Source organism: Manis pentadactyla, chromosome 1, assembly GCF_030020395.1.
Source record: "Manis pentadactyla isolate mManPen7 chromosome 1, mManPen7.hap1, whole genome shotgun sequence".
Lineage (NCBI taxonomy): Eukaryota > Metazoa > Chordata > Mammalia > Pholidota > Manidae > Manis > Manis pentadactyla.
In genome coordinates this window covers 44,197,109-44,210,737 of record NC_080019.1, presented here as the reverse complement: position 1 = coordinate 44,210,737, position 13,629 = coordinate 44,197,109, and the positions used below count along the sequence as shown (strand labels likewise).

The following is a 13,629-nucleotide window of genomic DNA, read 5'->3' as shown; positions in this document are numbered from 1 at the left end:
AATACAAATGTATTACAGTTCTATTTCAATTTCAAATAGAATTTATCTTGTGAAACTGTCCTACTGTGACAGATGACACACCACACCTGGCACAGCTATCAGCTGAAGCACAGTTGCAGTGGTCCCTTTCTAGCAGCATTTACCAGTCATCTGGAGAGCCCCAGAAAAACACAGATGCCAGGTCCTCTTGAGACCAACTAACTAGACTCTGACCCAGGATCCCAAGAAAGAGACAGAGTCCATACTGAGTATGGACTATGGAATTTCTGTAACCAATGCACTTTTTTTTCCTTTTTTTAAATGTATAATAGTTGGTGATCATTATTTAATAAACCACCAATTTTAAGAAATCCAATTACTATTAGAAATATAAATTTTAAAAGAAAATATGATTGGCTCCAAACTTAATAAATATTTTGTCCCATGGAGTTTCTGCTATCTTATATTTTTGTATAATCTGATTATTTGTCCATAGTTTTCTTTCCAACAAATCTCCTCAGGATTTTGTTTACCTTCTCTTTAAATAACTTAGAATTTCTATTTATTCTTTTTTATAGTTATATTTACAGTTCAAAATTCAAACATCATGAGTATATAGCAAACAGTCTCCTTGTCCCTTATATCCTTTTCCCTGCCTTGCCAGCTCCTATTCTCCCTGTAATATGATCACTAGTATTAATTTCTTATGTACCTTTCCAGACACTTGGTAAGTAAATACAAGCAAACTCAAATATATACACATATATACACCCTTTCTTACTCTATTTTTAGCATAATATACACTGTGAGACCCATGTTTTTGTCACTTTAAGTGTCTTGGGAGATATTCTGTGGCAGTACTCAAAGAACTTCCTCATTGTTTGTCCCAACTGCTTAGGTATTTTATTGCACAACTGTACCAGATCAATTTAACCATTTCCTTATTGGTAGGCATTAGTTGCTATTACAAACAATGTTACAACTAGTAACCTGGTAAATACATCATTTAGTAAGTGTGGAATTATGATAAATTCCTGAAAGTGAAACTGAGTCAAAGGTGCCTTGCATCTGTAACTTTGATGGAGAATACCTAAGCAGCACTACATGAGGTTGACCAGTTCACCTTCCTATCAGCAGCATATGAAACTGTCTGCCTGCCTGCACTTTAATACATTTGTATATAAACTTGGATTTTCAAGTATCACTATATTGAGTTACAATTAATGTATAATAAATCACATTCATTTAAGGTATATACTTCAGTAAGTCTTGATGTGACCTGTGAAAACACCATTACAAACAAGACACAGAATATTTGCATTTCCCCCCAAAATTCCTCAGGACCCCTTGCAATCCACCCCTCTCTACACCGGGCCCTAAGAAAACACTCATCTGCTTTTTTGTCATTACCAACTAGTTTGAATTTTCCAGGATGTTATATAATTTGAAATACACAGTATGTACTCTTTTTGTGTCATAAAGTTACTATGGACACATATGTGCAGTCTTTCTATGGACTTATTCTTCCTTTTCTCCTGGACACCTAGGAGAGAAGTGCTAGGAGTATGGCAGGTGAACGCATAACTTTTTAACAAACTGCCATCTAGCTTTCCCAAGTGGCTGTACCATTATACATCCTCATTAGCAACGTATGAGCGTTCTGGCTGTCATACATCATTACTGACATTTGGTACTGTCAGTCTACTTAATTTTAATACAGGTGTTTGGTGCTACCTTATGGTTATCATTTGCATTTCCTGGAAACTAATTATAAACCTTTTCTTGAGGTCATTGGCCATTCGCTTATGTTCTTTGGTGAAGCATTTCCTTCTTATCTTTTGTCTGTGTTTTTATTGGCTTAATTGTCTTATTAGGAGTTGCAGTTCTTTATATAATCTGAATCCAAGTCCTCTGGCAGATGTACATATTGTGAGTATTTTCTCCAGTTCTGTGTCTTGCCTTTTGTTCTCTTAATTTTTGAAAAGCAAACTTCCTTCCTCTTATCTAGAGACCTAGTTATCCTCCCACCTAGAGGCCTAGTTAGTGGACAATTATCTCCCCCACTGAACTGAGATTTCACCTGTATCATACACCAAACAGCTGGACTCCCTTTTTTTCCATTTGTCTGACTGTGTACTAATGCACCAGTACCACACTGCTGTAACAGCTGGAGTTATGTAACAAGTTTTAATAAGTCACAAGGAGTGTCCCTACTTTTCTTCTTTAGGCTCTCCTGTTCTACCTCATTTACTTTTCCTTGTCAACTTGAAAATAAGTTTACCTAGTTAGAAAAAAAACTTCGGTTGGGACAGTGCTATATTTGTAAATTAATTTGTAGTGAATTAATATGTAAATTTGAAAATACAGGAGAACTGACATATATAGAGAATTGAGTCTTCCTGTATCAGTTAGATACTGTTACATAACCAACCACTCTAAACTTCGTGGCTTAAAACCCCCACCATTTATTTAGTTCATGATTCTGCAGGTGGACAATTTGGGCTGTGCTCATCCAGGCAAGTTTGGTCTCAGCTAACCCTGACTGGGCTTAGTTACATAGCTGTGGCCAGCTAGTGAGTAAACTAGTGACATCACTGGCCTTATTGTGCTTGTTAGAACTTCCAGTACTATATTCAGTAAGAGGTGTGAGAGTGCACATCCTTGCATTGTTCCTATCTTAGAAGGAAAGCATTTAATCTTTCACCAATAAATACGTTAGCTTTAGATATTTTTATAGATGTTCCTTATCAAGCTGACTAATACACCCAATTCCTATGTTTGAGTTTTAAAAATGATTGTTAGATTTTGTCAAATACTTTATCTATATTGATATAATCATGTGACTTATCTTTTTTACACTATTAATATGATGGATTACACTGATTAATTTTTCTAATATTGAATAAGGCTGGCATCCTTAGATTTCATCTCATAGTCACCACATATACTTCTTTTTTACAGACTGTTGAATTCTATTTGCTAATACTCTGATAAGGTGTGTTTTTTCACAAGGGATGGTGGTTTGTTGTTTTCTTTTTTTGTACTCTCTGTCTGGTTTTCTATCACATGGATACTGGTTTCATAAAAGGAATTGGGAAATATTCCCTCCTCGTCTTCCAGTTATTTTCTTGAAAATTGTATAAAACTAGTGTAAATTCTTTAAAATGGTAGAATTTGCTGGTGAAACCACTTGGGCCAGGATGTTTCTTTTTAAGGAATTTGAAACTACAAATTCAATTTCCTAATAGTTATGGGGCTACTCAAATTATCTATTTTATATTGGATGAGTTATGGTAGTTTGTGTTTTTGGAGGAATTGGTCAATTTCATCCAAGTTGTCAAATTTACATGGGTAGAATTGTTTGCAATATTCTCTTTTTATATTTTTGAAGTCTGCAAGGTCAGTAGTAATATCTGCCGCTGTATTTTTATATTGGTTATTTGTCTTCTCTTTTAGTTGTGCTACAGGTTTGCCAATTCTATTGATCTTTTCAAATATCCAGCTTTTTGTTTAATTCACAGACCCACTGATAAATATTCTATTATTTTTGTTTTCAGTTTCATTGATTTGTACTCTTATCTTCATTATTTCCTTCTTTCTGCTTTTTTTCAGGTTTATTTATTCATTTCTAGTTTAAGTAGAAGGCTACACTACTGAGACTTTTTCCTTTTTTCCAGCGTATGCATTTACTGCTACAAATCTCCCTGTCAGCATTGTTTTAGCTGTATCCCACGAATTTTGATATGCTATATTTTTACTTTCATACAGTTCAATGTATCTTTTGAGTTCACATGACCCAGTGTATCTTTGGACATGATTATTAAAGAAATGTGTCATTTAGCTTTCAAGTGTTTGGAGATTTTCCTTTATCTTTCTGTTACTGATTTCTCATTTGATTCCACTTTGATCAGAGAACATATTATGTATGATTTCAACTTTTCAATTTGTTTTATGTCCTAGGAGATGGTCCATCTTGTTGAATGTTCTGTAAGCAACTGAGAAGAATGTGTATTTTATTGTTGTTGAGTAGAGTGTTCTGTAACATTGATTAGATTGTTACTTCTTGGTGTTTCTGAGTTCTACATTCTTGCTGATTTTCTATCTAGTGTTCTATCAATTGGTGAGAAAAGGATGTTGAAGCCTCCAAATGTAATTGTGGATTTATCTATTTACCCTTTCAGTTTTGTAAGTTTCCAGTTCACATATTTTAAAACTTTATTGTCTGATGCATACACACTAAAATTGATACATCCAGTTGGTGATTTGACCCTTTTATTATGTTCGTCTCTGGTAATTTATCTAGTCTACTTTATCTGATATTAATATGGCCATTCTTGCTTTCTTTTGATTAATACTTCTATATGTATCTTTTTCTATCCTTTTACTTTCAACCTGCTTATAACATTATGTTTGAACTGAGTTTCCTGCAGACAGCATATAGTTCAATTATGTGTTTCAGTCCACTTTGCCAATCTCTTTCTTTAACTGGTAACTTTAGTCCCTTTATATTAATGTAACTTTGGTAGGTAACTCCTAAAGTATGCAATCTTTATTTTCTGTTTGTTCCCTCTGTTTTTTCTTAATTTTTTTATTTTGCTATCATTAATGTACAATTAAATGAACAACATAATGGTTACTAGACTTCCCCTATTGTCAAGTCCCCACCACATACCCCATTATAGTCACTGTCCAAGATGCTACAGAATCACTACTTGTCTTCTCTGTGTTATACTGCCTTCCCCATGTTCCCCCTGCCTACATTATATGTGCTAAGCGTGATGCCCCTTTTCCCCCCTTATACTCCCCTTCCCACGCATCCTCCCCAATCCCTTTCCTTTTGGTAACTGTTAGTCCATTCTTGGGTTCTGTGAGTCTGCTGCTATTTTGTTCCTTCGGTTTTTTCTTTATTCTTTTACTCCACAGGTGAGTGAAATCATTTGATACTTGTCTTTCTCCTCCTGGCTTATTTCACTGAGCATAATACCCTCTAGCTCCATCCATGTTGTTGCAAGTGGTAGGATTTGTTTTCTTCTTATGGCTGAATAATATTCCACTGTGTACATGTACCACATCTTCTTTATCCATTCATCTACTGATGGACACTTAGGTTGTTTTCATTTCTTGGCTATAGTAAATAGTGCTGCGATAAGCATAGGGTTGCATATGCATTTTTCAAACTGGGCTCCTGCATTCTTAGGGTAAATTCCTAGGAGAGAAATTCCTGGATCAAATGACATTTCTATTTTTAGATTTTGAAGAACCTCCATACTGCTTTCAACAATGATTGAACTAGTTTACATTCCCACCAGCAGTGTAGGAGGGTTCCCCTTTCTCCACAACCTCACCAACATTTGTTGTTGTTTGTCTTTTGGATGTTGGCCATCCTAACAGGTGTGAGGTGATATCTCACTGTGGTTTTAATTTGCATTTCTCTGATGATTAGAGATGTGGAGCATCTTTTCATGTGCCTGTTGGCCATCTGAATTTCTTCTTTGGAGAAGTGTCTGTTCAGCTCCTCTGCCCATTTTTTAATTGACTTATTTGATTTTGTTTGTTGAGATGCATGAGCTCTTTATATAATCTGAATGTTAACCCCTTATCAGATATGTCATTTATGAATATATTCTCCCATCTGTAAGATGTCTTTTTGTTCTACTGATGGTGTCCTTTGCTGTACAGAAGCTTTTTAGTTTGATATAGTCCCACTTGTTCATTTTTGCTTTTGTTTCCCTTGCACAGGGAGATATGTTCATGAAGAAGTTGGTCAGTTTACACTCAGGAGATTTTTGCCTCTGTTTTTTCCTAAGAGTTTCATGGTTTCATGACTTACATTCAGGTCTTTGACCCATTCTGAGTTTACTTTCATGTATGGGGTTAGACAGTAGTCCAGTTTCTCTCTCTTACATTTAGCTGTCCAGTTCTGCCAACACTAGCTGTTGAACAGACTGTCATTTCCCCAATGTATATCCATGGCTCCTTTATCGTATATTAATTGACCATATATACTTGGGTTTATATCTGGGGTCTCTAGTCTGTTCCACTAGTCTACAGGTCTGGTCTTGTGCCAGGGCCAAATTGTCTTGATTACTGTGGCTTTGTAGTAGAGCTTGAAGTCAGGGAGCATAATTCCCTCTGCTTTATTCTTCCCTCTCAGGATAGCTATTTGGGATCTTTTGTGGTTCCATATGAATTGTAGAGCTCTTTACTCTAGTTCATTGAAGAATGCTGTTGGTATTTTGATAGGATTGCATTGAATCTGTAGATTGCTTTAGGCAGGATGGCCATTTTGACAATATTAATTCTTCCTAGGCAAGAGCGTGGGATGAATTTCCATTTATTAGTATCCCCTTTAATTTCTCTTAAGAGTGTCTTGTAGTTTTCAGGGTATAGGTCTTTCACTTCCTTGGTTAGGTTTATCCCTAGGTATTTTATTCTTTTTGATGCAATTGTGGATGGAATTGTTTTCCTGATTTCTCTTTCTGCTAGTTCACATCAGTGTATATGAATGCAACAGATTTCTCTGTATTAATTTTGTATCCCACAACTTTGCTGAATTCAGATATTAAATCTAGCAGTTTTGGAGTGGATTCTTTAGGGTTTTTTATGTACAATATCATGTCATCTGCAAACAGGGACAGTTTAACTTCTTCCTTGCCAATCTGGATGCCTTTTATTTCTTTGTGTTGTCTGATTGCTGTGGCTAGGACCTCCAGTACTATGTTGAATAAAAGTGGGGAGATTGGGCATCCTTGTCTTGTTCCCGATCTTAGAGGAAAAGCTTTCAGCTTCTCTCTTTTAAGTATGTTGGCTGTGGGTTTCTCATGTATGGCCTCTATTACATTGAGGTACTTGCCCTCTGTACTCATTTTGTTGAGAGTTTTTGTCATGAATGGATGTTGAATTTTGTCGAATGCTTTTTCAGATTCTATGCAGATGATCATGTGGTTTTTGTCCTTTTTGTTGATGTAGTGGATGATGTTGATGGATTTTCGAATGTTGTACCATCCTTGCATTCCTGGGATGTTTCCCACTTGATCATGATGGATGATATTTTTGATGTATTTTTTAATTTGGTTGGCTAATATTTTGTTGAGTATCTTTGCATGTATGTTCATCAGGGATATTGGTCTGTAATTTTCTTTTTTTCTGGTGTCTTTGCCTGGTTTTGGTATTAGAGTGATGTTGGCCTCGTAGAATGAGTTTGGGAGTATTCTGTCCTCTTCTTGGAAAACTTTAAGGAGGACTGGTATTAGGTCTTCACTAAATGTTTGATAAAATTCAGCAGTGAAACCATCTGGTTCAGGCGTTTTGTTCTTAGGTAGTTTTTTTATTACTCCCTGTGTTTTTTTAATTTCTTTTTTTTTCTCCCTGCCTTACTGTGGGCTACTTGAATATTTTTAGAACTCCACTTTGACTTATCTATGGTTTTGAGTGTTTTATATAGCTTGTTAGTGGTTGCTCTTGATATTATATATATATAACATATATAAAGTTTGTGTTATATGTTATATATATACTATATATTGTTATATATATATATACACACACATATACAGTATATATATATAAAATCCACATACACACACAGACACGCACACAGATTCTCCTCAACTTTTGATGTAGTTAAGTCGTGACAGACCCATTGTTAAGTTGAAAATGCCATAAGCTGAAAAAGCACCTAGTACACCTAATCCAATGAATATATAGCTTAGCCTAGCCTACCTTAAATGTGCTCAGAACACTTGCGTAAGCCTATAGTTGGGCAAAATCATCTAACACAAATCCTATTTTATAATGAAGTATCTCAAGTACTTTATTGAATAGCGTATGGAAAGTAACAAACAGAATGGTGCATGGCTGACTGGGAGGTGCACCTCACCGCCACTGCCCAGCATCACAAGAAAGTGTCATACTGCAACATATGGCTGGCCCAAGGAAAGGCCAAAATTCAAAATTCCAAGTATGGTTACTATTATATGCATATCACTTTCATACCATTATAAAGTTGAAAAATCTTAAGTCAAACCAACCTAAGTCCAGGGACATCTGTATATATACATTCAGTCTACTTGCATCATTTATAGTTTGAGCTAAATACAGAAACTATACCTCCTTTTATTGTCCTATTTATAACCTGATTATCTTTTTTTCTCTAATATATTTAGAATCATTAGACAATGCTGTATTTTTTGTTTCAACTGTCAAATATAACTTTAAAGACTCAAGAGAAGAAGGAATCTACTGTATTTACTCATATTTTTGCTTACCATGTTTTTTCTTCCTAATGTTCCTAGAGTCCTTCTAAGAGGATTCTAGGAACATTAATTCCTTCAGTTCAGAAAACTTCTTTTAGACATTCTTTCAGGATAGGTCTGCTGAGAACAAATTCACTTAGTTTTCTTTCATCTGAGAGTGTCTTGATTTCCCCTTCATTCCCAAAGGGAATGAATATAGGATTCTGTATTGACAATACTTACAAGCACTTGAAAAATACTGTGCCACTTTTTTCTAGCCTCCATGGTTTCTGTTAAGATATTTGCTGCCATTCTAATTTCTTTTTCCTCTATAGGTAACCATTTCTCAATTAGTGCTTTCAAGATTTTTTCCTTTGTCTTGCTTTTCAGATGTTTAATTACAATGTATTTGGCATGGACTTCCTTGGAGTTATAGAGTTTAGGATTCACTTGGTTTCTTGAATCTATAGTTTAAGATCTCTTGCAATACTTGAAAAGTTTTAGTTATTATTATTTCAAATATTCTTTAGCCCCTCCTGTCTCCTTCCCTTCTGGGACTCTGATGACAGGAAAATGTTAGCTCTTTGGTTATAGTCACACAGGTCTCTGAGGCTATATTTACTTTTCAGTCTATTTTATCTCTGTATTGAGTAATTTCAATTCTATTTTCCAGTTCCTGAGTCTTTCCTCTATCTCTTCCATTCTGCTACTGCACCCATCCACTGAGCTTTTTATTTCAGTTACTATATTTTCTGCCTCTAAAATGTCCATTTGACTTTCCTTTTGTGTCTTCTATTTCTTTGCTGAGGCATTCTAATTCTACTTTTTTCCATCTGTTCTAGGTGTATTCCAAATTGTTTGCTGACACATTTTTAAAATGGCTGCTTCGAAATCTTTTTCTAATATTTCTAACATCTGTCATTTTGGTTGTGGCAGCTACTAGCTGCCTTTTTTCCTTCAGTTTAGTATCATCCTGAGTGAATTTTGTATAGAAACATGGACATTTAGAGTGTTATGAGATTATAGATTTTATTTAAACCTTTTGTTTTAATAGGTTTCATTGATACCACACCAGCAGGACAAGAAGGAACAATATGTTCTTATTATCAGGTGGAAGCAGAAGTCTAGGTTCCCAACTGGACATCACTGACACCCAAGGTCAGGGATGGGGTCCATATTATTGCTGGACAGGAGTCAGAGTTCTGGCTTCCCACTAGACCTCCACTGATGACTCCTTTGCTAGGAGAGGTTTGTGCTCCCATGTGGCCTCTGCTGCACTGGGTGATGATAAAAGTCCTGACTCTCTACTAGACTTACTGAGACCCCCACCCCACATCAGAGTCTGGAAAGGAAGCCTCATTTTCTGCCAGGCAGGCATAAAGTCCAGGCTTCCCATGTGATCTCCACTGACACTGCGATGGGAATGGTCTCATTATCATCTACTGGGTAAAGCTCTAGCTGGCCACTTTGCTTGAAAATTGTCAGGATTCTACATCTGCAAGGGGTCATAGAAATTATACTTTCCTTTCTCCATCCCACTCCCAATTTTAAAAACAAAAAAAGCAAGGCCTAGAGAAAGTTAATGACTGTCTGGAACTAGCCACAATTAGTCTGAGGCAGAAAGGATAAAATTCAGTTTTTCCAAATCTCTTAGGCCTTTTTTTTAAATCACAGTGCCCCATTTTCTGATTTTTTTTAAAGGAATAGTTTTTCTCAAATAATTACCTGCCAAACACCAATATTGGCTGAAGGTTCTGAGAATGGACGTTTGAAGACTCTGCACATTTTTAAGGCATCTGAATTAACTTCAGTGAAATTATTTAACACAGCAAAGGCAGCTGCTAATGGGTAAACACAGGAGAAAAGGCTCACATAACCAAACTGCAGGAATAACTCCAAGTAGTCATCAAAGGTGCCCTGAAAATGTAAACCAGAAGAAGAAACAGTCATTTTTTTAGTATCATATAATAGGAAATAACATTTTGCAACACTATCCAAGGCACTGGCCTCTCACCAAAACACTCTCCAAGAGCTTCTCCTAATGCCTTCTTCCCAAGAATAGAACTTACTTAAATTCTAAAGCAACTTTATATTTAAGTACCTGAAATAAAAAGTGAAAAAATGACTTAGTTGCTCATCTCAGTGTGTCAAATCATTGAACTATCATATTTTTTTCTAAGGTAAGCAATAGCAAAGCTAGAGATGTTTGCTCTTGACAGGTAAAAAAGTGGTTCTGCATCACTGTTAGAAATGTTAGGTGACTACTACCTCACATCAAGGGCACCCAGAACCTCAGTCCCTGACAATCCATTAAAAACTGATGGCAGTGAAAATGGCAGAGTAAGAACCTCTAAAAGTTTGCCCTCCTTAAAAGCAATGGAAAAAATGGCAATATTGATCAGAATCAACTTTTTAAGTTATCTGGAAATTGACCAAAGGCTTGCAGAAATTCTGGCAGCATTTATTCAAGATTGTTCTTGACTCAATCTTATGTCATTTTAACTTACTCTATCTAGTCTCATATCCTGCTCCCCAGCTCCACAGCAGCCCTAAAAATTACAGCATGCATTCCCAGTACCAGAGGGAGCAGAGTAGGACTGGAGACATTTGAAAGCCTCATTCCCAAAGAAAAGTCATTATATGACATAGCTAGTGGTGCCCTAGAAGACTCCATTCCCAGGCTTGTCTTTACTCAACCTCAGTAAGGCTTTCCCAGTGCTAAAGGCTTCTCCCCAAGAAATGTCAGCTGAATGTTTTATGAGGCAATGAATAGCAGCTGGGACAAACAATGGACTAGCCAAGAGCTCAAAAGCACAAGCTGAGGAATAAGATCTCTATATGGGGTTTGAAAAGCACCAACAGTTTCCTGGTACTCTAGAAGACTAAAATCATTTCCCAAAGGGGAAACCAATAACAGAACGAAATTAGGGATAGTCTCATATTATGTGGAATCAATTGAGCAACACTGGTTTTTTAAACAATGAGTCAAAGAGGAAATCACAAGAAAAATTAGAAGACTCTTTGATATGGATGAAAATGAAAACAAAACATACCAGAACTTATGGGATGTTGTGAAAGCAGTGCTCAAGGAGAAATTTATGGCTGCAAAAAAAGACAAAAGATCTCAAAACAACTGAAACCTTCAGCTTAAGAAGCTAGAAAAAGAAGAATAAACTAAACCTAAAGCAAGCAGAAGGAAATAAATAAGTAGAATAAATAAAACAGAGAACAGAAGAAAACAGAGAAGATCAATGAAACCAAAAGTTGGTTTTCTGAAATTAGATACTTACCTAGACTGTGCAAGAAAAAAGGGATAAGCCTGAAATTACCAAAATCAGGAATGAAAAAGGGACATTACTACTGACCTTACAAAGGAGAAAGAAGAATTATAAGGAACGAATACAAACGACTGTATGCCAAAAATAACATTAAGTCACATAGATATGATGGGTAAATTCTTAGAATGACACAAACTATCAAAAGTGACTCAAGAAGGAATAGAACATCTGAGCAGATCTATAACATGTGAAGAGATTGAGTTAGCAATCAAAAACTTCCCACAAAGAAAAACCCAGGACCAAATGCTTCACTGGTGAATTCTATCAAATACTTACAGAAGAATTAATAACATTCTTCACAAAATCTTTCAAAAAGAAGAGGAGGAAACACTTCCAAACTCATTTCTATGAGGTCAGTACAGACCTAATACTAAAACCAGACAAAGACATCACAAGAAAAGAAAGCTATAGACCAACACCCCTGAATAGAGATGCAAAAATACCCAACAAAATACTAGCAAGTAGGATTCAACAGCATATTAAAAGGATTATACACAGTGACCACATGGGATTTATCCTGGGATTCTAAGGTTTGTTCAACATATGAATATCAATGTAACACACCACATTAACAGAATAAAGTAAATAAACTATAGAATCCATAATCATTTCGATTCACACAGAAAAAAAATCCAACACCCTTTCATGATAAAACACTCAATATAATCCAAGGGAATTTCCTTAACCTTATAAACAGCATCTGTGGAATGCCACAGCTAACATCATACTTAATGATAAAAAACTGAAAGCTTCCCCCATAAGATCAGGAACAAGACAGGGATGCCTACTCTTAACTCTTTTAAATCGACATTCTTCTTAAGGTTCTAACCAGTACAATTCTGCAGATAAAGAAATAAAGAAAAAAGAAGTAAAACAATTTCTATTTGCAGAAGACATGATCTTATAAACAAAAAAAAACCTAAAGAACCTAAAAAATATTATTATTAGAAGTAATAAATGACCTCAGTAAGGTTGGAATATACAATACCAATATACAAAAATCAATGGTATTTCTATAAACCAGCAATGAACAACCCGAAGATGAAATTAAGAAAACAACTTCATTTACAACATCAAAAAGAATACTTATAATGCATGAGCAAAACCGAAAGTTTCTGTGATGACTGCCCTTGTACTGTTCACTATGTAACTTATTCATTATGTAAGAATTTGTTCTACATGTAAAAACTTGTTTGTTATGCCTCAGAAGATTGGAGACTGACAAAAATTAGGCTTGGGGTGGAATAATGATTGTGCATTGAGCATTGATTCCCCTATACAGAATTTTATTGTCGTTAACAACCATTTGATCAATAAATATGAGAGATGCCCTCACAAAAAAAAAAAAAAGGACAGACTTCCAATGGTAAAATAAATTAGTAACCGGGATGTAATGTATAGCATAAGGAATATAGTCAAGATATTGTAACAGCCTGGTAGGGTGATAGCTGGAACCTAGAATTATGTATATAAATGTTCTACCACTGTGATGTACAGTTGAAACTCATGTAATGTAATACTGTGTGTCAACTACCCTTCAATAAAAAATAATTATTATAAAAAAAAAAAAAAAAAAAAAAAAAGAATACTTAGGAAAAATTTAAGAGAGTGTAAAACTTATACACTGAAAACTATAAATCATTGTTGAAAGAAATTAAAGAAGACCTAAATAAATGAAAAGACATTCCATGTCAATGGATTAGAAGACTTAATATTGTGAAGATGGCAATACTCCCCAAACTGATGGACAGATTCAAAGCATTCCCAATCAAAAGTCCAATTGCATTTTTTAAAGTGGACAAGCTAATCTTAAAATTCCTGTGGAATCATAGGAGACCCAGAACAGCCAAAACAATCCTGAAAAAGAACGAAGTTGGAGAAATCACACTTCCTGATTTGAAAACCTACTACAAAACTACAATAATTGAGACAGTGTAGTACTGGCATAAGGACAGACATATGGCTCAGTGGAATAGCACTGGCAGTCTAGAAATAAACCCATCTATCTACAGTCCAATGATTTTCAACAAGAGTACCAAAATCATTCAGTAAACAAAGTATGGACTTCTTAACAAATG

At 35.4% G+C, this 13,629-nt stretch overlaps 1 protein-coding gene across 4 annotated transcripts in view; it reads right to left on the bottom strand.

The window, feature by feature from the left end:
• Nucleotides 1-13,629, bottom strand: part of ANO10 (anoctamin 10) — a 272,762-nt gene that overhangs the window by 213,417 nt on the left and 45,716 nt on the right. For all 4 annotated transcript variants that reach the window (XM_057497322.1, XM_036897218.2, XM_057497324.1 and 1 more), the window contains exon 10: nt 9,939-10,130. In XM_057497322.1, coding sequence (XP_057353305.1) covers nt 9,939-10,130 — 192 coding nt within the window. The remainder of the gene's footprint in view (nt 1-9,938; nt 10,131-13,629) is intronic.